The sequence below is a fragment of the Lepus europaeus genome, chromosome 14, assembly GCF_033115175.1.
Source record: "Lepus europaeus isolate LE1 chromosome 14, mLepTim1.pri, whole genome shotgun sequence".
Classification (NCBI taxonomy): domain Eukaryota; kingdom Metazoa; phylum Chordata; class Mammalia; order Lagomorpha; family Leporidae; genus Lepus; species Lepus europaeus.
In genome coordinates this window covers 49,644,478-49,667,387 of record NC_084840.1, presented here as the reverse complement: position 1 = coordinate 49,667,387, position 22,910 = coordinate 49,644,478, and the positions used below count along the sequence as shown (strand labels likewise).

Genomic DNA, 22,910 nt, shown 5'->3' with positions numbered 1-22,910 from the left:
GGATTGGTGAGAAGTATAACCAGGGCTTCCTTGCCTCTTCTTCCCAGTTCCAGCCACAGGAAGAGCCCAGGCAGACTGGAGCACAGTGGGGCTGGTTGTTGGTCTTGGCCAGAATCTTAGCATCTGTCCCTCAGGGGGATGAAGGAGAAGGGGGGAGACAACCCCTCCTCCACACCAAGTGAGGACAGGAAAGACATGGTCGTGTCCCTCCTTTCTAAAGAATGTCCCTGGGGCCGGTGCTGTGGCATAGTAGGTTAAGCATCTGCCTTTGGTGCCGGAATCCCATATGGGCACTGGTTCAAGTCCTGGCTGCTCCACTTCCAATCCAGCTCCCTGCTGATGGTCTGGGAAAGCAGTAGAAGATGGCCCAAGTCCTTGGGCCCCTGCACCCATATGGGAGACCCAGAGGGAAGCTCCTGGCTCCTGGCTTTGGATTGGCCCAGCTCTGGCCATTGTGGCCAATCAGGGAGTGAACCAGTAGATGGAAGACCTCTCTCTCTGTCTCTCCCTCGCTCTGTCTGTAATTCTGCCACTCAAGTAAGTAAATATATCTAAAATAAAAAAAGAAAAAAAGCAGACTGCCTCCCCTGCTCATCCCTCCAGCCCCTAAGAAAACCAGGCACCCTTTTCAGCTGTGGCGCATTCCACAATTATAACTCAACTTGGCCCTTCTCTGTAGCAAGGACCCCGGGTGGTCCTCGCTGCGTGCATTCGACCTCTTGGTAGGACCACCAAGTTGGAAGCATTTCCAGAAGTGTGGTCTCTCTGGGAGGGAACCACACGTGAGCCTCCGCCGGCCCCTGCCTTCAGGGCCCAGATGACCCTCACCTGCAGCTTTCAGGGCAGTCCGCAGCTCGTAGGAGGACATGGTGCCCGATCTGTCAGCATCAAACCGAAGGAACAGATCCTGCACGGAGGAGAGCAGAAGCACTGAGAACAAGAGCACCCCAAGGGTGACATCGATGGCAGTGACGGGGTGAGAGCCAGCCTGCCCAAGAGGACAGACCCCCCACCACCCCCGGGGGCCGCCAAGGCAATGGTCAGGCTGTGCCCTCTTCCTTTTTATTTGGGGAGGAAGCAGTGTGGTGCTTCCATTAGCACTGGGAGTACATGATGTCTTCCCTTCTCCCCTTCCAGGCCAGGCTCTGCAATGGGTAACTCACAATCCACTGCTTCAGCTTGTTCCAGAACACTTTGAATTCATCGAACTCCAGCTTCCCATTGCCGCTGCTCTGAGCCAGGTAGGTTAAGGGGGTAGGCGGCGTTTCAGCCTGGGACTCCTTGAGGGACCTCAGCTCTGGGCCCAGGGAAGGGGGGGGGGGGTCGTGTAGGGCACTGCTCCAGGCAGCATGAGTGACTCAGATCGGGGCCCCTGGGGATGTGGACATCAAGACTGAACCATGAACCCTGAAAAAGGATGGCAGGGGTGACAGGGGGTGGTGCGTGAAAGTTCGAAAAAATGCAAAACCAAAATGCTTGGTTCCCACGGAGGGGACTCCCATGTTGCCACAAGATCCCCAAGTTCCTTCACAAACCCTCCTCCCACTGGACAGTCCTGTGCCTCCTGGATCTGACCCGATTCTAGCCCGGGGCTCGCCAGGTCTTCGTGCACTGTGTGAAGACACAGAGACATCTTGTTTCAGGATGTCACAGCCCCAGAAAGTGCACGACGCAGAAGCAGTAGCCCGGGATCAGTAGCTACTTCCGCTCAAGGATTCGGAAGGATACATCCATGAGGGAAATGATGTTTTTGCAGGAGATCAGGCTCAGCTTCTTGGCTTTGATGTCCTTCTCTGAAATCACACAAGGAAGCTTCACTCATTTGACCCCTGATCAGACAACTCTGCTGAGAGCCCAACAGTGTATCTAGATCCAAGCAGACGGGGGCCACGAGGTGGGCATTTTCTTATGACGTCAGTAAGAGTAGGTGACGTGACCTTTCAAAAAGCAACTTTGCTGAACGTGAAGAAAGCCTTAAAATGAGAATACTATTTCATGCATTTGTTCTGGTTTTAAGAATCCTGAGCAACAGAGAAACGATAGATGTTTGAAGTATGGATATATCAATTACCCTAACGTGATCTCATTGTACATGTATTAAAATAGCACTGTATTCTATAAGTATGTGCAATCATTATGTGTCAATAAAAATTTTAAAAGTACGGAATGACATGAGTATTTTTACCATCAGGTTAGTTATAATGGCAAAAGCTTAGAAATAATGTAAATGACCAATAGAAGGGTATGGTCAATAAATTACTCTATGCCCATATGCTGGAATATTACATAGTCCTGATGAACCATGTTTTCAAAGCACATTTAATGACTTGGGAAAATACTTGCAAAAGTGAAGTTTAAAGGCAGGACTTACAATTGTGGCAGAAATCTGGACACACATGCACTGCTGGCAGAAGTGTGAAACAAAGCCGGCGCCGTGGCTCAACAGCCTAATCCTCCGCCTTGCGGCGCCGGCACACCGGGTTCTAGTCCCGGTCGGGGCGCCGGATTCTGTCCCGGTTGCCCCTCTTCCAGGCCAGCTCTCTGCTGTGGCCCGGGAAGGCAGTGGAGGATGACCCAAGTGCTTGGGCCCTGCACCCCATGGGAGACCAGGAGAAGCACCTGGCTCCTGCCATCGGATCAGCGCGGTGCGCCGGCCACAGTGCGCCAACCGCGGCGGCCATTGGAGGGTGAACCAACGGCAAAGGAAGACCTTTCTCTCTGTCTCTCTCTCACTGTCCACTCTGCCTGTCAAAAAAAAAAAAAAAAAAAAAAAGAAGAAGTGTGAAACAGTCACTTTGGAGAACAGTCGGGCAGTTCCTTAAATTCTTAAGCCTACAGTGTAATCAGCCATTCTAGAGTGGACTCAGTCATTCTCTGAATGATATACTCAAGAGAAATGAAAACAAATGCCCACCCAAAAAACTTGCTCACAGATGTTCCCAGCAGTATTATTCGTGAAAACAAAAAACTGGCAACAACTCAAATGTCCATTAACCGAGCAATGAATAAATAAAATGGGGTCCACCCATACGATGGAATATTACCTGGCTATAAAAAAGTAAAGTGCTGATATATGCTATAGCATTAATGAACCTTGAAAATCTATTGTGTGCTTCCTTTTATATGAAACTTGTAAGAATACATAAAGTTATAAAAACAGAATAGATTAGTGGTTTCTAGGAGTGAGGAGGAAGATGGGGAAAATGGAGGGTGATGATGAATGGATGTAGGGTAATGAAAATGATCTGAAACAGATTCTGCACCCATGGCACACACAGAGATTACATACATGTACCTCCACACACAGACCCACACAGGCATAGACATGCACACATGGCTATTTCTGGGTGGTGAGAGTGTGGTGATTTTTATCTTTATCATTAGGCTTTTCTGTATTTTGAAATCTAGACCATAAACCCACATCATTTTTGTAATCAGGAAATCAACAGTGAAAGCTGTGTTTGAAGTCCCCCTGGAAGTCAGCCCTGGAAAGCGGGTCTGGGGCTCTGAGGAGCAGCGAGACTCATGGAGCTAGAGGGAACCCAGCCAATGTCACTCCCTCCACAGGGGCTGGGGGCTCTTGGTGGGGCAGCACTTACTTTTTTCCAGCACAGCATTTAAAACATATTCAAGTTCCTCTGCTGTCACTTCCATGTCCTGTGGAGATGGAGACAGGTGCTTGTTATGGCCCCTTACTAGAAACTAACCCCTAGTTAGGGTTAGTTTCTATCAGTTCCGAGCTTGCCCAACTTTCCTGAGGACAAGAAACATTCTTCCAAGAGGGGGTGAATTTCAGAATCATCACCCTAAGGCGGTTGCTTGCTTCCCCAGCTCCAGAAGCTGCTAGAAACGGGGCCCCACCCAGCCCCACTGAAGCCGAGTCTGCGGTTCTCCAGGACACCCAGGTGAATTTCATGTGCAAGGGAGTTTGATGTCACTGCTCTAGGGTTCCTTTTGTCCAGGTGCTCAGCCCCCCGTGTTATGTCACTCTGTCCCTGAAGCTCCCGCACCTGGGCAACGGGGGCTTGGAACGTTCAGCCGTGGCCAGCAAGTGTTGATCCAGTGGTCACCAAGTCTCCCTGTCCTGCTTGATTATTGCAGGGCCCAAGGGGCTGTTGTCTGAGATTTATCTCCCAGGTGTAGGTTTCACCCCTCCAGGAAGCCCTTTGCATAATTCAGGAGCCTTGGGCAGAGATGGAGGAGCTAATATAGCCATTAGCACCTTGACGTGAATTCAACTGTTAGAAGGGGCAGTTTCAGGCAGGCGCTGTGGCATAACAGGTAAAGCCGCTGCCTGCAGTGCCGGCATCCCATAAGGGCACTAGTTTAAGTCCTGGCTGCTCCACTTCCAATCCGGCCCTCTGCTATGGCCTGGGAAAGCGGTGAAAGATGGCCCATGTCCTTGGGCCCCTGCACCCGTGTGGGAGACCTGGAAGAAACTTTGGCTCTTGGCTTTGGATCGGCCCAGCTCTGGCTGTTGCTGCCATTTGGGGAATGAACCAGCGGACGGAAGACCTCTCTCTCTCTCTCTGCCTCTGCCTCTCTGTAACTCTGACTTTCAAGTAAAATAAGTAAATCTTAAAAAAAAAAAAAAAAAAAAAAAAAAAAAAGAAGGGGCAGTTTCTAGGAGTAAGACCTCGTCACTCCACTTGTTAGGTAGGAAGTCAGTTATGAGCTTATGTGTGTGTGACAGGCCTAAAGAGAAGACATCTATATGCATCTGCATCTCAAAGTCATCCTAACAATGTTTCAGGGGAAGCCCAGATTTCGCATCCTGCCAGGTGGAGGCCCTCACCCCTCCTGCTTCCTGCCTGATAAATCTTCCACAATCTCCCAGGTGCAGCCCAGTATCTGCATGTCAAACACCCTGCTCCCTTCCTCAGGTCTGATAACATTTGCATCCATAAAGTCCTTTGTTTCAGACCTTCAAGAGAAGTTTTTCTATTTACATCCAAAAAGCCCTTTGTTCCAAGAGGAGCAGAGGTGGGGAAGCAAGACCCATCTCCTTAAAAACCCCCAGCCTCAACTGGACGGTGCGCTCAGCTCTCTGCATCTTTGCTGAGCTGCCCGCCTGGCCTGGTCAGGTGTAACCTCTCCACTCAAACCTCCCTCCTTCCCCCACCCCCCGAGTCTCTCAGGCTCTGTCTGGAGAGGTGCCCATCCGTCCTTACAGATGTTCCTTCCTAATAAACCTTGCTGTTTTACCTCCCACTACTCTCTGTCTCACGCCTGAATTCTTTCTTGCGCGAAGACAAGAACCCTGCAATTTCTCCGGTAACACACTCAAAGCAGGAAGACCCTAAATTGTGGGAGTCTCTCCTCAAGGCCCCCATCATGAAAGCTGAGCAGTTGAGAAGGCTTGGAAGGGGGTGAGGGACCAAGGGCAGGAAGCGGGAGAGACGCACTGCATTTGCAGTTTAATGGTGGTCCTCACTGTCTTGAACCAGAGTCCAGAGCATCCTGATGGCAATGATTTCTGGACAGAGCTCAAAGGCCCCTCTTCAAGGTTTTCTCCAGCCTCTCAAAGAAAGTTCTGAGCCCTTTGGACTCTCTCGTCCCATCAACAGAGGCAGACTGGTATCCGACATGTTGTGGACAAGGCAGGCTTTAGGTATTGAGTGACCTGGCCTGGTGTCACTTGGCAGCCAGCCCTAGCTCACCTCCAGGAGGCATTGCTGATAGGTCCCGACCTCTGCTGGGAAGCCAGGCCCAGGCCAGCAGCCCGAGGGGGAGACCAGGCCTGGAGGTGTCTTACCTCGCCAGCAACTTGCTCAAACAGGGCCCGGAACTGCTGCTCCTCTTCCGTCTCTTGGCCAGGCGGAGTTGGCTTTGGAAGCTGAAAATAATCAAAGGGTCTTGCGTGAAAGAACCCACAAAAAAGGGAGTGACATCAGCTTTCCCAAAGAAATAGCAGGGGGCAAAAAAACTGCTGGCTGGAGATAGCACGGCCCCTGAGGGAGAAGTGGAGCCCTCCCATGCCCAGCCACTGGGCCGCTGCCTGCAGCATGGGGAGTGGCAGCCTTCACTCCTTGGGAGGGTTCTTTAGAATGTGAGTCTGGAAGGACTTTGTGACTCACTGAGCCCTCCTGCTTTGCAGATGTCCAAAGGCAAAATTCCGGCAAATGAAGCTGAAAGATCTGGCTGGCTTTTCTTAGTGATGCGTGAGGCAGGCAGCGCCCTGGCTATCCAGCACAGAAGGAGCTCTGTTGGGCATGGCAGAGCGGTGGGTTTATACCAGGTAGCTTGAGCAGGCTAGGAAACAGCACCATGCAAACAAGCACACTGCTTAGTGCCCGCTTATTCCAGGCCACTTCCCTTGTAAGGGTTAAAGCAGAGACCACTTCCTTCATCACACTGGCTGACATTGGCCTCCTGGGGCATTTGCTTGTGGTTTCTCTCTCTTTTTTTCCCCCAAAGATTTATTTTATTTACCTGAAAGGCAGAGTGACAGAGAGACAGAGGGAGGGAGACGCAGAGATCTCCATGAGTTAGTTCACTCCTCCAATGGCTAGAATGGCTGGGGCTGCTCCAGGCTGAAGCAAGGAGCCAGGAGCTCCATCTGGATCTCCCAGTGGGAGGCAGGGGCCCAGGGACTTGGGTGATCTCCCACTGCTTTCCCAGGTACCCTAGCAGGAAGGTAGATCAGGAGCAGAACAGCTGGGACTTGAACTGGGCACTTCGATATGGGACGCCAATGGCACATGCATTGGCTTAACTGGCTGTGCCGCAATGTGGGCCCCTGGTTCCTCAGATAAACAACTTAGCTTTAGTTTGGTGCCATGGATGAGTGACTTCAGTTTGGTTTGGTTTGATGGGCTTGGAGTGGGAGCTCAGTACAAACCATGACCTCCCATAAATTTTATTCAACACCTACGAGTAGGCTGAAGGAAGCTGGCCCCAGATTGAGCTGGGTCCCTGCCTTGGGGTTGTCGGGCTTTTTGCACTTCATCTGTCTTAACCACTCATCCCCCTGGCCTGGAATTACTTGTTTCATCATCTGTATTGATAGATGGTAAAAAGCTTTCAGGCTACAAGTCTGTTTCTAGCACCAAGCCTTAGGCCTGTGCATGCAAAGAGCCCAGCAAACGTGTTGAGTGGCTTTGCTTTTTATTTTTCTGGCAGCACAGAGCAGCAACTTCCCTCCTCAGAGCAGATCTCGGCAGATCCTGGATACCTCAGTGCCTCTTCAAAGTCTATAGTTCTTGGGCTGGCACTATGGCGTAGTGGGTTTAGCCTCTGCCTGCGGTGCCGGCATCCCATATGGTGCCAGTTCTAATCCTGGCTGCTCCTCTTCCCTTCTAGTTCTCTGTTTATGGCCTGGGAAAGCACTGGAGGATGACCCAAGTGTTTGGGCCTCTGCATTCATATGGGAGACATGGAAGAAGATCTTGGTTTCAGATTGGCACAGCTCCTGCCATTGCGGCCAAATGGGGAGTGAACCAGCAGATGGAAAACCTCTCTCTTTCTGTCTCTCCCTTTCTCTGTCTATAACTCTACCTCTCAAATAAATAAATAAATCTTTAAAAATTTTTTAAAAAGACTATAGCTCTTTGACAAGGATAAAACCAACCTTGGCAGCACACACACACACACACACACACTGAGACTGTAGGGAGAAGCAATGTGTTCCCCCAAGAACAGAGTAAAAGAATCTACCTGCCTCTCATTTTCTTCTTATGGATTATTTTTCTTAAGTAAAATCCATGTTTTTATCATTGTCTGAAGCAGCAGTCACCTCTCAGGTAGAGTTAGTAGCACAGAGAAAGATGACCCAAATTGAATTTGATACCAAGCACCAAGCTCATTCCCATGCCTGCTGGGGATGTGAGGAAGTACAAAGCACACATCTTGGTCCCTAAGAGGTTAGAGTCCTAGAAGCTCACCTGATGGCAGATAACCACCCCCTGGACTTCAGCTTTAAATGACACCGTAGTAGAAGGAGGGCCTCCAGTCACCAGCTGGGTCCCACCCTCTGCGGCAGCCTCAGCAGACTCACCTCAGGAAGGTCAATGCCCACGTTTCCATCCACATCCCTGTAGGGGCAGAAAACATACTGTCTCAAGTGTGCACAACTTCTCGTCGGGATCTGCACAGCTAAGGGGTCCGGAGCTACTGAACGGTCACGCTCCATGAAGCCCTGCGTGTTCAGTGCTGTTTGCACATCACAAGGTCTGCAGACCCCACATGTCAACAGCTACCCCAAACACTCGGACTCTGCCCAGTGTGCTGGTAACGGGGGAGCAAGAACGGCCATTGCTCAAGGAGAACTTGAAGCTTCTAAACTTTGAGTAAAAAGCGAAACCATCAGTCTGTTTCCTTGATGCACTTTAACAAGAGCTATTGGTGAAGTCTTTTGAAGAATAGTAGAGACTTGGAGTGGGCATTTGGCAAAGTGGTTAAAATCCTGCTTGGGACACCCACATATCCGGAGTGCCTGGCTTCCAGTTCCAGCTCTGCTTCTGATTCAGCTTCCTATTAATGCATACCCTGGGAGGCAGTAGAGGATGGCTCAAGTACTTGGGTCATTGCCACCAAAATGGGAGACGCACATTGATGTGCCGGCTCCTGGCTTCAGCCTTACTCGTCCTCTGCTGCTTCAGATAGAAGATCTCTCTCTCTCTCTCTCTCTCTCTCTCTTTGCAAGGTGAACTGAGAAGCTGCCTTGTTTGTTTGTTTTTAAAGATTTATTTATTTATTTGGAAGGCAGAGTTTCAGAGAGGCAGAGAGAGAGAGAGAGAGAGAGAGAGAGAGAGAGAGAGAGAGAGAAAGAGAGGTCTTCCATTTGCTGGTTCACTCCTCAAATGGCCACAATGGCTGGACTTGTGCTGATCCAAAGCCAGGAGCCTGGAGTTTCTTCTGGGTCTCCCACGTGGTTGTGGGAGTCCAAGGACCTGCGCCATCTTCTATTGTTTTCCCAGGTCATAGCAGAGAGCTAGATTGGAAGTGGAGCAGCTGGGACTCGAACCTGTGCCCATATCGGATGCCAGCACTGCAGGTGGCAGCTCTCCCTGCTACGTCACAGCTCCAGCCCCAAGAAGCTGCCTTGTTTCTTAAGTAGAAGGGAAGAGGCCACAGGGCCTTGGCTCCAGCAGTCCCCTGGTGGCTTCTGGAGGAAGGAACCACTTCAGGAAAAAGGGATCGTGGCACCCGCTCCCGATCCTCACCGGGTAATGGCTTTCTTCTCCGAGAAGATTCTCAGACAGAAATCAGCCTCCTGATGGGGCTCGAAAGTGCTGGGGATCAGGATGTAGTCCCCAGGGGGCAGCCTGAACCGGCCGGAGACCTCTCGCAGGTTGATGAACGTTTTGCTCCTGGCCTGGGAAGCGTGGTATCTAAAGAAGTCTTTGTCCAGGTGTTCCTCTCTGCCTGGGCACTGCAATGGAAGCGGGGGGAGGGGACGCCAGGGAGGGCCGTCAGGCTGGGCTTTCCAGGCCAAGTCTGGGGACTGGCCAGCGAGTCTCAGCTGAGAATGGAGAACTCGGGTGGGAGAGGCTGAGCGCCCTCTGACTCCCGCTTACCTGGTAAATGGCGTAGCCGATGGTCAGCACGTCGGCGCCCAATCTCTTAAGTTTCCTTCGATCTTTCTGCATGAGGGCTACGAGGAAAGTGCATTCCTCTTGCCCCTCGTCTTTCTCAGTCAGGGACAGTCTGATCTGTGGATTGGTCCAAAAAGTATCTGCCATTTGAAAGAGACAGATTAGTTTTTTTTCCTTGAAAATCAAAACCAAAAGGACACGTGCACACACACATGGACACACACAGACACACACAGACACACACACACACTCCCCCATCGCCTGTGGCCAGATCCTCCCAGCCAGAAGAAAACAGCATCTCCTCTCCTGCCCTCAGCAGCACTCCTACCCTGCTCTCCATGACCCCCAGGGAGAAGGCAGAGTCCTCTCTCCTTCACCTCCACGGTCTCTCAGCCGCTCCTCACGCGGCTTTGCAATGACCTTCTTCGGCTCAAGTTTATTCTATGTTCGCCCTTGGGCATTACAAAGCAGGGGGTGGGGAACCTGTGATTGTCCCCTGGTATCCCTTTATTGGTTGTGCAATATGAGTGACTTTGAGCTCTCTCCCAGCTCAGGGATGAACACTGGTTCTCCAAGTCTCTCTTGCTGAAGAGACTTTGAACAAAGCCAATCAGCTCGTGCCATTCACCAGGCAATATTGGTTCCAGAAATTTCCAGTTAGAGGATTTTTTTCTTTGATGTAGCCCCCAGTAGCTCTCACTGTGCATATGATTGAGAACTCAGGGAGCCCTGAATGTTTCTGGCTGTCCTCTTGTGATTATAAAGAAAGCCAGACAGAGGACGAGGGGAGAGTGGGGGAATTACAGAGGGACGCAGAGCCCTGATAGGACTGCGCCTGAAGCCTGCACTACTGCTGTGAGCTTTTCAGTTACATAGGACAGTAAATCCTTTCTACTGTTAGGCTGATGTGAATCGTGCTTTTCTATTTCTCCTAATGGAAAATAACTTCAGTAGAAAAACAAAGGAGTTTGCCTGAGCACTTCTCACTCACCTCCCTACTAAATCTCTACAGCCCTCCTCTCCGGGTCGTCCCTGGAATCTTACTAACTCATGTTTCAGGCTTTCTCGTTCCTGGCCCTGATCCTTTGACGTCCCGGGGCTGGACAGGACACTTAGGAATGACAGAGTGACAGGCAGATGACTCACCCAGGAAATTGCGACAGCCCCCAGCTGTGTAGCCCCTAACCCAGCTTCCTTGATGGACAGTCACCTCCCACTTGTGCAGAGCATCCTCCTCCAGGGCGTCTGGAGTGAGATTGCAGATCTCCACTTTGTCAAAGTGGACCTTGAAATCCTTGAACGCCATCCTGCAGCAAGGTAGGGAGACACAGTGTGCAGAAGGCCCACGCTGACTGCGTCATCCGCTCTCTCACTCACTCAGTCATCTGACTGCTGGCCTCAAGGTTCGGGGAGACAGAAAATACAAAGCACCAACAAAAGGAAATTCAAGGTGGAAAAATACAGGTTGATTGTGTCTAAGTGCTGCAGAGGACACTAAAGTCAGGCTGGAGGGTGGGCGTGTAGGGGTGGCTGCAGTTTTAAACAAGGGGCTTGGGCCGGCGCCGCGGCTCACTAGGCTAATCCTCCGCCTTGCGGCGCCGGCACACCGGGTTCTAGTCCCGGTCGGGGCACCGATCCTGTCCCGGTTGCCCCTCTTCCAGGCCAGCTCTCTGCTGTGGCCAGGGAGTGCAGTGGAGGATGGCCCAAGTGCTTGGGCCCTGCACCCCATGGGAGACCAGGAGAAGCACCTGGCTCCTGCCATCAGATCAGTGCGGTGCGCCGGCCGCAGCATGCCTACCGCGGCGGCCATTGGAGGGTGAACCAACGAAGGCCTTGCTGATCAGGTTTGTGTTACATGCAGCCCTGAGGCACTGAGGCTGGGGCAACGGGGAGCAAGATCCTGAGGCAGGTAGGTGCCTGAGGTGCTCCTGGCGTCCCAAGGAGGCCAATGAAGCTGGTATCCGGCATCGGTAAGGGATAGGACTGGGCAGGGGCAGGTCAGGAGGTGTAAGGATTTGGGCTGTGACCCTGAGAAGATCCATAGCTGTGATGATGAGAGCAGACCTCAGGGACACAGGTAGTCCCACTGCCCTGATCCTGGCACGAGCCATCTGGAGGGAGGCCCCTGCTAAGTCTTGCCCTTGCATTTCCCGCACCCACCGCCCCTCGTCACCACAGTGTGATAGGAAGTGGGGTCTTTGGGAACTGTTAAGTCACAAGGGTGGAACCCTCTTGAGTGGGCTCAGAGCCTTTGAGAAAGATCAGTGCTCGCTGCTTCCACCAGGCGAGGGCACTCCCAGAGGGCGTCACCTATAAAGCAGAGCAATCGCCCACCAGACACTGAAGCTCCCCCAGTCGTGATCTGGGGCACCCTAGCCCCTAGAACCAGGAGGAATACATGTGTGTCCTTCAGAAAGCCCAGTGCACGGTGGTCTGGCATACGTGCAGCCCCGCGCGGACTAAGGCAACTGTGAAAACAAGGGGAGAACAGATGCCTGTGGAGGAACGGATGGAAATAGCTGGAACACCAGCGTGTCATGGCTTTGCTTTTGTACTTCAAAAAGGCTACTAGCAAGAGATAAGCTCAGGCAAGAATCGACCTGGAGCACACGAAACGGAATAAAGCCAGAAACAGAACTGCATGGGAAGAACCAACTAACCGCTTCTGGCTCCCAAACAGGAAGAACCAAGATGGACAAAATAGCCCAGGAGTGGAGGTCCACTAACGGTGTTCAGGTAAATGAAGAGACAGTCCAGAGTAGGAGTAGGAATGCTTCAGGCTTCTATTTGAGAGGCTTGTGGGGTTGCTGCCTTCGAGGGTCCCTGTCCGTGTGCTGGGCATGGTGGGGAGCGGACCTCACTGGCAGCACAGCTGTGCAACCTCAAATTCACTGTGCAGACTTGGAGGATGGAGAGAGCTCAGGGGAGGGAGGTCGGACTGCAGGTCAGTGGCTCCGCCCTGTCTGTTCTGATGGCACTGACTCCCTGGGACCCTTAAATAAACCCGACAAACATCACTGAGAGTAATCTTCCTGCCAGCTGGAATGGGTGTGAGGGGGTTTGAGATTCTCAACTTAGGGAGGAAGGAAGGGAGGGAGAGAGGGAGGGAGGGAGGAAGAAGGAGAACGGTGCATCCTACACTCCAGGACCCTGGGGCACACTCACACCTGTTAGGCAGTTAACACAGAAATGGAAACAGAGACGAGCACCGCACCAGAACTCCCCGTCGTCCAGAGTCATGTGACACAGGCGCCTTTGTTCGTCCAGGTCCACGGAGCGCCACTCGGGAGAGCTGGGAGCAAACAGAATCGCGTTCAGGCTGAGGCCGTGGGCAGCAGTCCTGGAGTGGGGACGGCCCCTCGCTGGGAGCACGGCATGAGGTTCTGTGGGGGACAAGTCCTACTCACGGGTCCCCGAAGTGCACCAGGGGTGCACAGGTTGGTCAGACACGAGGGCTGCGCAGGTGGTACATGTCCCAGAGCGGATGGGGGACAATCCCTTGGGGCCGTTTGAACGTCCCCCATGAAGATTGTGCTGACAATCACAGTAGAATGGTAAGGGGGGTGCGGAAGAGCCCCGTCGGGAGCCACGGATTGACAGGCTCTTGTTCTTGGACTCTGGCATTTATGTGGCCTTGTGCAGCCCGGTTCATGGGCTGACGCTTCAGCAAGTGATACGAGCACCTTGTGGTTGTCCATGCTTGCCCCTTTATGTACCAAGCACGTTCCTGACGTGCCCTCACTAGGAAGTTAGGCAGCATTCCATGAGGTGGACCCCGAGGGACACCGGAGGGGCGGGGTGGAGCCATGGACAAGCTCTCAGGGGAGAGCTGGTGAGGGAGCAGCCGCCCACCACCCTGCAAACTCAGGGATCACGGCTCTGAGGCTGCTGTGTTTATTTTAAATTCCCCAAAGCTGCCTCCAAATACAGGGGCCCCCTCTTATCTGTGTGGGATAGGGTCCAAGAGCCCCAGTGAGTACCGGAAAGTTTGAAACACATCAAACCCTACAGAGACTATGTGTTTTCCTATACATCCATACCAGTGATAAAGTTTAATTTATGGATTAGGCCCAGAGGGGGATTCGCAATAGTAGCTAATAATAAAATAGGATAGTTATAACAATACACTCTTGTGAAAGGTGTAATGACCGTGGTTTCTCTCTCTCTCTAAATGTATCCCTATATATAAACCTTAGCAACCTCAGAACTCAATGTTTTCCCCTTCCTTAGTAACTGGAGAACTTTTACCTTTTGACTTAAAGGAGGCACCTTATGGTGTCTCTCTGGCACATCCAGATTGCCAGCATCACTACTCTTGTGTTTTGGGGTCATTATTGAGTCAAATCAGGCTTCCTTGAACACAAGTATTTTGAGACCACAGCAGACAAACGGGTGGGTGCTGTCTGCAGTGTGGAGGCGCAGGACAAAGCGGGAGACAAAGCAGGCCAGTGTAGGGTTTCAGCACACCTCTGAGAACTCCATTGAAAACGTCTGGATTGTTTATTTCTCGGATTTTCTGTTTAACACTGTGTTTTCAGACTGTGACTAACTACAGGTAGCTGAAGCAGCGGGGGTGGAAATCGCAGACAGGTGGGGACTTACGTGGTGCTGAAATCATGGCGGCAGCTTCATCCCCACCTGCAGACCTGGACTGAACCTGCAGCGGTGGCGAGGGGTGGTGGGCGCAGGAAGTCCAAGGGGAGGACCTAGCAGGGGCCTCCCTCCAGGTGGCTCATGCCAGGATCAGGACAGTGGGACTAAGAACCATGAGTCAGTTTCTCATCACTATCACATACACCCCAGAGATGCTATGTAGGAGGGAAGGAAGCCGCCTTGGCTCACAGTTTAGAAGTTTGCAGCCCAAGACTGGGCGGGCCCTGTTGGTTCAGCTGTCTCAGGGGGCCGGAGGTTGGCAATGGCAGAGCGTGAGTGGAGGGCTGGTCACAACCCAGGAAGCAGGGCAGGACCCTGAATAGAAGTCCAGGGAGAATTGTAGACAAGCCACGTCTCCTTCACACGGCCACTGGAGCCAGCCCTGGCCCCACACACTCTGGAAACTGGGCAGAGAGACACCCTAGGGTGACTGACCTGTCACTCCAGGACCCGTTCCACTCCACATGGCCCCAGGGGTTCCGGACTCTGATGAGCTCCACTTTCTGGCCTCGGAAGTTTACCTAGAAGGGAAAGGCATCTGGGAAATGGGAAATGACCAAGCCAGTGGAGATGCACTACCTTCATCCCTGGACGCCAGGGCTAGCACAGCTCTGGAAAGAGATAAAAGCTCATCAATTCTTAATGGACCCTTGGGATTTCCTAATTCCCACCGAACATCATTGCCAGCATGGCCAACGATACCACATTCATCACTTAAGGATGGTTTTGCCACACGTGGGACCCAGAGTTTGGACATTAGTTCATGTAAATCTTCACATGAATGAATCTTTTCCTCTAGACTAGAATCTCCAAGTCTCATTGGTCGGAGTGTCCCTGACTTCTAGCACAGTGGGCGGTAGAGTTGCCCTCAGGGCTGGCACTGTGCTGTAGCAGAATAAGCTGTGGCTTGTGACGCAGGCATCACCCTACACAGGAGTGCGGGTTCCTCCCATAGGGGCACCAGTTGAGTTTCAGCTGCTCCGCTTCCAATCCACTCCCGGCTACTGTGCCTGGGAAAGCAGCAGAAGATGGCTGAGGTACTTGGCCCCCTCCCACCCACCTGGGAGACCCAGATGGAGTTCCAGGCTCCTGGCTTTAGCCAGGCCTAGCGAGCGTCAGCCCTTGTGTCCTTTCAGGGAGTGAACCAGCAGATGGAAGACTCTCTCTGCCCTCCTTCTCTGCCTTCCATAGCTCTGCCTTTTAAGTAAATAATAAAATAAGGATTTAAGTAACAGCAAAGCCAAAGAAATCTTTTTTCTTCTAAACCAAATATTGCCCCTTTTCAGGTGTCATGTGAGGGTTCTTGCTCTTGGCATTGATAACCCCTGAACCAAGAAAGAGAGTCAGTTCAGTCATGCCTTTATGCTCTGCCCTGGAGCAGGAAAGAGGGTCAATACATTTGAGAACGATTTTGGGGAAATGAAAGATTTCCACCCACCAACTAATCAGAAACTTCCACTATCATAGTGCTCTGTCCTCTTGCACTTGGTGACAGTTGTATTTCCAATGTCTAAAAATAATTCAAATAATGTCAGCTCCCCAGAGCCCAAGATGCGGCTTGTAGTTCACCATTTAGGGGGCTCATGGGTTTGAAATGTGCAGGGCAGGTCGGTTCCTTGGAGGTGGAAGGAAAGAAAAGCGATTGAACCAAGATGAAAGGAGATCTCTGCTGCTACTTGGAGTAGCATTTTAAAGATCTAACTGAAAATCGCAGGCCTTCTCAAGGGAGTATGGCAAGGCCTGTGTGCACAGGGCTGTAGGACAAGAGGAAGCAACACAAGTAATTCATTCCATCTCAGAGAATCCAGCTCCGAGTCGGGCCCCTTACTGCCCACACTTTCAGAATGTGCTACCCCACGTGTGAGCTGTGACAACAGAAGCACCTGAGTGCTCCACAGAGTTCAAGACAGCCAGGAGGGCCACGGGCTGGGTGACGGCGGCCTCTGGACTGGGGTGCCGAGCTTGCAGCTGGGAGGGGTGGGGAAAACTCCGGTTCTGTCTTCCTCTTGCAACACATTCTCTCCCCTACTCTCTCCCTCCTGCCTTCCCAACGCAGCACTCACTAGAAACCAGGGTGGTGCTGTGTGGGGTCTGGGTGGCCCCGGGGATCGGTTCTCCCCTAGATGACAGCTGCGGAGAATGGGAGTTGTGATGGTTCATTTCCTGTGTCAGCCAGACTAGGCCCTGGTGTGCCTATATATTTGTTGAACAATTTCTCCGGTCCTGTCTGTGAGGGTGTTCCTAGATGAGACTGGATCTTAATCGGCAGACTGAGTAAAGTAGACCATCCTCCAGGGTGGATGGGCCTCTTCCCACTCACTGAGGATGTACACGGAACAAAAAGGCAGAGGCTGGGAGAATTCACGGTATGCCCGACTGTTGGAGCCGGGACCTGAGGGAGAGACTCACACCTGACTCTCCTGGCTCTCAGACCTTCACCTCCAACTCGGACTAGAATTAAGCAATGGGCTTTTCTGGGCCTCTGGCTTACAGGGGCCAGATCACGGCACTTTCCAGCCTCCATAATTGCAAGTCCATCCAACAAACCTATTAGTGCTGTTTCTGTTTCTCTGGAGAACCCTGAGTAACCCAGGACTTAACTGGAGAAAAAAAAGAATTATGAAAAAGAAATGAGCACCAGCCTTCCACACCTGCTAAAGAAGTTTGGTGCCATGGTGATATCACATGGTTCCTCTCTCTCTCTCTCTCTCTCTCTCCCCTCTCCCCTCTCTCCCCTCTCTCCCCTCTCTCCCCTCTCTCCCCTCTCTCCCCTCTCTCCCCTGGATTGCTGTGTTGAATCCAGCCTGCCTCCTTCAAAGGAGACAGTTCCCAAAATGTGTGAAAGTCAGTTTAGACCGCTATATGCTAGTTCACCCATGAGGGACCAGCACTGTCAGGTCTTTCCCTGTACCCTGCAGTAGGGGTTCACATCACCCACCTGATCAATCCCTGTTATAGTGTAGGCGTGACCCTTAATCAGACCAAAAGGTGTCCGGGCTTCTGATTCTGTAGCATTTCCGGTCTACAACAGGAAAAGAGCAGTGTCAGACCCTCTATCGAAGACCAGCCTCCCCAGAGTCAGTGCCATGCCCCGCCCGTCACATCACCAGCCCCTCCTGCTCCCCCCGTGTTGGCCACATGCGCAGGCCATGTACATTGGACACACAGGACATCTCTTGGGTGGTTATTAGTGAGAGCAAGACCAGTCTCTTCCTAGAGCATGCAAACCCTCAATGGTAGCAGGGACTCCCCACACAGAACAACGTGACCATTACTGTCACGTGGTAGAGCAGGAGAGAGAGGACGCCATCACACACATCAGAGATACTAAGACGTATGTAACACGTGACATGCGACTGTGTGTCACAAACTTGAAAACGCAGAAGAAACGAAGAATTTGGTTAAAAACTCGAAAACGTGAATAATTTTTAAAAACATAGAGGAGGTAAATTTGTCCATACATATGCATGCAGTAATACGAAAACTGCTGTTAGATGTCTGTCCACTGACGAGATATGTTTTTTCACAGTGTATGAGATTTAAAAAAAACCCAAGTTTGAGAAAACTGTATAGTAAAATTCCATTTTAGTAAAATCAAAGCAACCTACTCCCATGTTTATGTGTAGACAAGTGTGCCTGTTTGAGGAACAAGAGAGAGATGGGGGCCGGTGCCATGATATAACGAGTAAAGCCACTGCCTGCAGTGCCGGCATCCCATATGGGCACCGGTTTGAGTCCTGGCCGCTCCACTTCCAATCCAGCTCTCTGCTATGGCCTGGGAAAGCAGTGGAAGATGGCCCAAGTCCTTGAGCCCCTGCACTGTGTGGGAGGCCCGGAAGAGGCTCCTGGCTCCTGGCTTGGGATCAGTGCAGCTCCGGCCGTTGCAGCGAGTCGGGGAGTGAACAGCAGATGGAACACCTCTCTCTCTCTGCCTCTCCTTCTCTCTCTGTGTAACTCTGACTTTCAAATAAATAAATAAAAATATTGAGAGAGAGAGAGAGAGAGAAAGAGAATGTGTGAAGGGTACAGGCCAGGTGGCCATGGTCTTGTGGTAGAGTGGTAGGACTGGAGAAGGGAGCACAGGAAGTGATGGGGAGAGAGACACAGGAAGTGATGGGGAGAGAGAGGCACAATGTGCCTTTGTTTGTCTTGGGATTATTCCACCTGATAGAGCAAGTGTATCCTACCTGTGTGATTTGAAAAATATTAAATAAGAACATATGTTTTAATGAAAAGAAATAAACACTGAGCCCTCCCCACAATGGTTACACCCTTCCTTTAAAGGGGCCGGGACTCCTGCAGCCCTGTACAACCTGGAACCTGGAATGAGAGTCAGCCGGACTTAGACTTACATCGATGGAGCAGCCCATCAGGGAGCCCCTCTTCAAGGCCTTCTCCAGAATCTCATAGAAATTCTCCGGGGCCTCTTTAGTTAGGAAGTTCTCTGCCACACCCCCAGTGAAGTCCTCCATGGCCTCGATGGTGCTGCCACCCTTCAGAGCTTCGTAGCTCCCATTCAGCCTGCAAGGACAGGAGCGTGGTGGCTGCAGCAGGGAAGCAGCGAGGCCACCAGGGGGCACCCCTCAGCCAGTTTTTCTAAGTTAGCCAGCATGGTGTCCTGGGGACTTGGCTTGGCTGTGTGGTGCGGTAGGGCAGCGCCGCCTCTGGTCCCTGTTAGGCTGCAGGTACAAATCTCGGTTTGTCACTAACGCGCTCTGGGAGCACGGCCCTGTTGATCCTCGATGCCTCAATTCTCTTATCTGCAGTGGGGTGAGAGTTGAGCCCCCCGCCCCAGGACTGCTGTGAAGTTTGCATGTGTGCCCCTCTCTCTGACCTCACTCCGAGGTGGGGCCAACCACGGCAGTGTTAGAAGGATGTGCGCCTGGAACGATAGCCATCTCTTGTATGACTATGGGATAGCTGACATCCTCTGCTTGAATACTGAAATGAAAGTCTCAACTTAGAGCTTATAGACAAGTGTGTAGTGTTCCCAGCACCACCTGCGTCCCCCAGCACCGCCACAGTGACTGATTCTGTTCGCTGTTGCTGCTTGAAGCCACGGTTTCTTCAGAGCCTCTCGGTTTTACCCCATGTCCTTTTCCCGCTCCAGGATCCACCCAGGCCACCAGGGGCTCCTCTTGGCTGTGACGATGGCTCAGATTTTCCTTTTTTTGAGGATGCTGATAGGTTTGGGAATCCTGGTCGGGTATTTTGTCGCAGACCTCTCTCTTGGAATATACCTGATGCTTTTCACACCGGTTTTGGGGAAGAAGGCTACGGAGGTAAGGCGTCCTCATGACGTCATCTCAAGGACACACGCTGTCACCACGACTGACCACTGCTGATGCTGGCCCCTGTCGCCTGCAAAGCTGAAAAGTAGCTCCTCCCCCTGCTTGCCATCCCGCCCATCAGAAGGAAGTCACCACGTGCAACGCACATCTCAGCAGCGTGGAGTTAGCTTTACTTCGTGTGGTTGGAATATAAATATCGCTTCTCGACCTTTTGGCTAAGATCAAGTGTATGGAATATAAACACAATTTATTTGGAATTATTCTGCATGGAAGATTTTTTTCTCTCCCATTTATTTATTCAATCACTTATTAAAAACAATATAGATTCATAGATACTTGCTGTCTTTTTGCTTTATAATCCAATACCATTTTGTTTATTCTTAGTCAAATTGTTCTGCTGTTTGGGCCTGCATGTGACACAGCTAATTAAGCCACTGCCTGCAATGCTGGTTAAAGTACCAGCTGTTCCATTTCTGATCCAACTCCCTGCTAATGGCCTGGGAAAGCAGCAGAGGGTGGCCCAAGTGTTTGGGCTCCTGCATCCACAGTGGAGACCTGGAGGAAGCTTCTGGCTCCAGGCTTCAGCCTGGACCATCTGGGGAGTGAACCAGTGGACCGAAGATCGATCTCTCTCTCTCTCTGTCTCTCCCTCCCTCTCTCTGTAGATCTGTCTTTAAAATAAAGAAGTAATTTTTAAAAAAAATTTGTTCTGCTCTAACTTTGGTTATTGGAAGTCCCTTTAGTAGGCTGCAGTGTTTGTGTGTGTGTGTGTGTGATTGTGTGGGATGTGTGTGTGTGGATGTGTGCAGTTGTGTGTGTGTGTGATGTGTGTGTGGGGGTGTATGTGTGGGATATGTGTGTGCATTGTGTGTGTATGTGTGTGCAGTTGTGTGTGTGTGAGTGTGTGTGTTCTCACTTTCAGGCACTGTAAGATGCTCTGGGTTATTTAGAGCATCTCCTGCCCCAGTCCTGGAACAAGCCTTATCTCCAAGGAGCCCTGGAGAATGACATGAGGAACTAAGGTTTGGGAAGTAGGTGTGCTATTGCCATGGGTTACCGTTACTTCTAGGTCTTCTCAGTTGACAAAGCGAGGAGTATCCAATGAGTGTGTACAGCAAGCCATGTGTATACAGGTATGTACGATCTCTATCAAGGGCAGTCCAAGTTCATCGTGGACTCCTCAGTTCTCACCCATTAACAAATGGATTGTTCTGGCCATCGCCTCCTGGTTATCTTCAACCTCCCATTCCAACACCGAGAAACCTGGATCCCACCATCTGCCACCATTTCTTTGATTGTTCCGTTTGGGATGCACATGTAATTGTGCCTGGGTTGCTCTCTTGCAGTCTTTGAGAGACGATTTTGTGTACGATTTCTTTTGCTAGTAACCTTACAGACTCCATTCGTTTCCAGAGCTACATAGGTCCACGTCTTTCTCTCCCTTCCGCTTGGTGAGGTTGTTTCACGTTTTGTAATACAGTTAGGTCGCCTGTCACAGCCTGCGTTTCATCCTGCAACTCCCCACCCTCCTAGCTGATGTCCAAGTTTTGCATATATTCAGGCTACTCGCCGTGCTAGAAAGTTCTTCAGATTCGGTAAACGCCTATCATCATGTGGCCACCACTGCAGTATCATACAGAATAGTTTCACCACTGTAAGGAACCGGCAACAGCTGTGTTCCACCTGCTCCCCCTCCCTCCGCCTCCCCTCCCCCGCCCCCAAACCTTGGCAACCATTGATCTGTTTGCTGTCTTCGTAGGTTTGCCTTTTCCAGAATGTCATGTGTTTGGGCTCATACGGTATGCGGCCTTTCCAGGCTGACTTCTTTCCCTCTTAGCAACATGCATTTAAGGTTCATTTCTGCTTATCTTTGAAGAGTATTCCATTGAATAAATGTACTATAGTTTACCCATTCGTCTTTTGCTTCCAGTTTTTGCAGCTATGAGTAACAGCATTCGTGTGAAGGTGTTTGTGCAGACCTGAGTTTTTACCCAAGAATTCCAAAAGAGGGATGATGGGTAATAGTCCACATGTTTGAGCTGTGACAGTGTCTCATGGGAAGTGGGAAGAGCCAAGCGTTGCTGGCACAGCCACAACTGCCTGCCATGTGCACTCCCAACTATCCTTCCACCAGGTCCCCAAAGGCAAGAATCATGACTCAGGGAGGTGAAGGGGATGTGTGCGGTCCCTGCGCCCATGGGCACACCTAGACCTAAGAGGAAAGCTGTTCTTACCATCAGCAACCCTATCCAGGTCCCGCGAAGGCAGGCCCCACTGGGTCTCACTGCTCACTCAGAGCCTCGGTCCCCCCTCCTAGGGAGCTGTCTGGGATGCCGGGGGAGTGGTGGCCAGGCTTTCCAGAAGGGGATGCTGGTACTCACTTGGCGTAGGCCTTTTCCAGCAATGCGCCCCAGAACTCACGGTGCTCCACGGAGTGCAGGAAAACCAAGCGGCCCCTGAAGGTGGGTAGTCGGTCATCAATGACCACATCCAGCCACTCGCTGTGCTGCCAGAACTGTTGCCCAGGGTGGAGACAGAAGGCACAAGAGGTGAGTCACCCGGGAGGTGTGGGCCCCACGCGCAAACATTTACCCTGCCCTGCCGCCTTCATTCCCCACTGAGCAAACTCTCCTTGCAGTCCAGAGGAAAATCACACAGGGCTTCCTTGATGGGGCTGCCTGGACTCAGCCCACTCTTTTTTTTAAAGATTTAATTATTTGTAAGGCAGTATTACAGAAAGGCAGAGGGGGGGGGGAGAGAGAGAGAGAGAGAGAGAGAGAGAGAGAGAGAGAGAGAAATCTTCTATCCACTGGTTCACTCCCCAAATAGCCAAAATAGCCAGAACTGTGCCAATCCAAAGCCAGGAGCCGGGAGCTTCTTCCAGGTCTCCCACATGGATGCAGGGGCCCAAGCACTTGGTCCATCTCTCTACTACTTTCCCAGGCCATAGCTGGATGGGAAATGGAGCTGCCAGAACTCGAACCGGCGCCCCTATGGGATGCTGGCACTGCAGGCAGTGGCTTTACCCGCTATACCACAGTGCCAGCTCCTGCCCACTGTTTATGTCTACTCCAGGGCTCAGAGTCAGCCTGCCGAAGCCAGGGGTGGCAGGCAGCAGTCACATGTAGACACTCTGTGGTGCTTTGAATGGATTTTCTTCTTCATAGGAAAGCCTTTTTGGTAGGGGGTGGGGATGCTAGTGTGTAGTCTGAGGCCCAGTTATCCCACCCAGTTTTGGGTTCTACCTTGAGTCCACTCCTTGCCTGTAGGTGGAGCCCTAAGACTGATTTTTTTTGGCCACTCACACAAGGAGAACAGGGTGGACTCAGCTTTCCTGCAAGGGGGTGGGGGGCGTTAGAGATGTGAGGGGAGTGTGGGCAGGTGTGAATAGGGGTGTGTGTGTGCATTAGTGTGTGTGTACACAAACATG

At 51.6% G+C, this 22,910-nt stretch overlaps 1 protein-coding gene across 2 annotated transcripts in view; it reads right to left on the bottom strand.

Moving 5' to 3' along the window:
• Positions 1–22,910, bottom strand: part of CAPN9 (calpain 9) — a 43,295-nt gene that overhangs the window by 5,344 nt on the left and 15,041 nt on the right. Inside the window, exons 2-15 of one of the 2 annotated variants that reach the window (XM_062211370.1) lie at positions 21,862–21,995; positions 18,542–18,710; positions 17,128–17,211; positions 14,625–14,710; positions 12,751–12,828; positions 10,683–10,843; positions 9,519–9,676; positions 9,165–9,373; positions 7,997–8,033; positions 5,756–5,836; positions 3,600–3,657; positions 1,729–1,793; positions 1,164–1,232; positions 829–907 (exon numbers count right to left, since the gene is read on the bottom strand). In XM_062211370.1, coding sequence (XP_062067354.1) covers positions 829–907; positions 1,164–1,232; positions 1,729–1,793; positions 3,600–3,657; positions 5,756–5,836; positions 7,997–8,033; positions 9,165–9,373; positions 9,519–9,676; positions 10,683–10,843; positions 12,751–12,828; positions 14,625–14,710; positions 17,128–17,211; positions 18,542–18,710; positions 21,862–21,995 — 1,468 coding nt within the window. The remainder of the gene's footprint in view (positions 1–828; positions 908–1,163; positions 1,233–1,728; positions 1,794–3,599; positions 3,658–5,755; positions 5,837–7,996; positions 8,034–9,164; positions 9,374–9,518; positions 9,677–10,682; positions 10,844–12,750; positions 12,829–14,624; positions 14,711–17,127; positions 17,212–18,541; positions 18,711–21,861; positions 21,996–22,910) is intronic. The other variant, XM_062211369.1, reaches the window with a different exon arrangement.